We start from the raw sequence: 561 nt of genomic DNA, 5'->3' as shown, positions 1-561 counted from the left end.
GCCTGTCTATCTCTTCATTTATTAATCGACACAATGCAGCGCCAAAGACCGCGTGGGGGTTGCAATTTACCATGCACTTGAGGACGACGCGCTCCCCCTCCGGCACGGTGACGTTGGAGGGCTGCACGATGAATTCGGACGAGGGCGAAGGGCCGCTGTGGCGAAAGGCGTCTCCGCTCCAGGGCTGCCACGTCGCGAGGCACACTGGGGAGGAGAAGGAGCTAAGCTTAGAGTGGAAAATGGGATTATTAGATTAATCTGATGTGAAAGCTTGATTCGTTTTTTTGAAGGGGGAAAAAATAGTGAAAAGGTTTATGTTAGTATGAAAAGCTTACTGAAGAGGTTTATATGATTATGATTTTGTATTTAAAAAGCTGATTTGATGGAAAGTTTATTTAAGTTGCAGGGTTCCTTTGATTGGGTGATTTAATCTTGCGTTTTATTGCATCTGCATGAACACGATTGCGCATGCTGATTGCGATGCATGACGTCATACGCGGATGTCGTACCCCCCCCTCCCCCTCCCGCGACAGGTAGTGCGGTTGCTAGAGAAAAACGGTA

The 561-nt window shown here is 48.0% G+C and overlaps 2 protein-coding genes across 4 annotated transcripts in view; one reads left to right on the top strand and one right to left on the bottom strand.

Moving 5' to 3' along the window:
* Positions 1-561, top strand: part of LOC119581901 (vacuolar-sorting protein SNF8-like) — a 43,000-nt gene that overhangs the window by 8,477 nt on the left and 33,962 nt on the right. The gene's annotated exons all lie outside the window — the stretch shown is intronic.
* The window catches only part of LOC119581899, a gene marked incomplete at its 5' end in the record, with an annotated part of 12,833 nt that overhangs the window by 3,146 nt on the left and 9,126 nt on the right, over positions 1-561 (bottom strand). Inside the window, 1 exon segment of the mRNA XM_037930062.1 lies at positions 71-204. Within this exon segment, the coding sequence (XP_037785990.1) occupies positions 71-204 (134 nt within the window).

The sequence above is a fragment of the Penaeus monodon genome, chromosome 15 (genome assembly GCF_015228065.2).
Source record: "Penaeus monodon isolate SGIC_2016 chromosome 15, NSTDA_Pmon_1, whole genome shotgun sequence".
Lineage (NCBI taxonomy): Eukaryota > Metazoa > Arthropoda > Malacostraca > Decapoda > Penaeidae > Penaeus > Penaeus monodon.
Note: the sequence above shows the minus strand (reverse complement) of the source record. Positions and strands in the feature narration are given on the sequence as shown.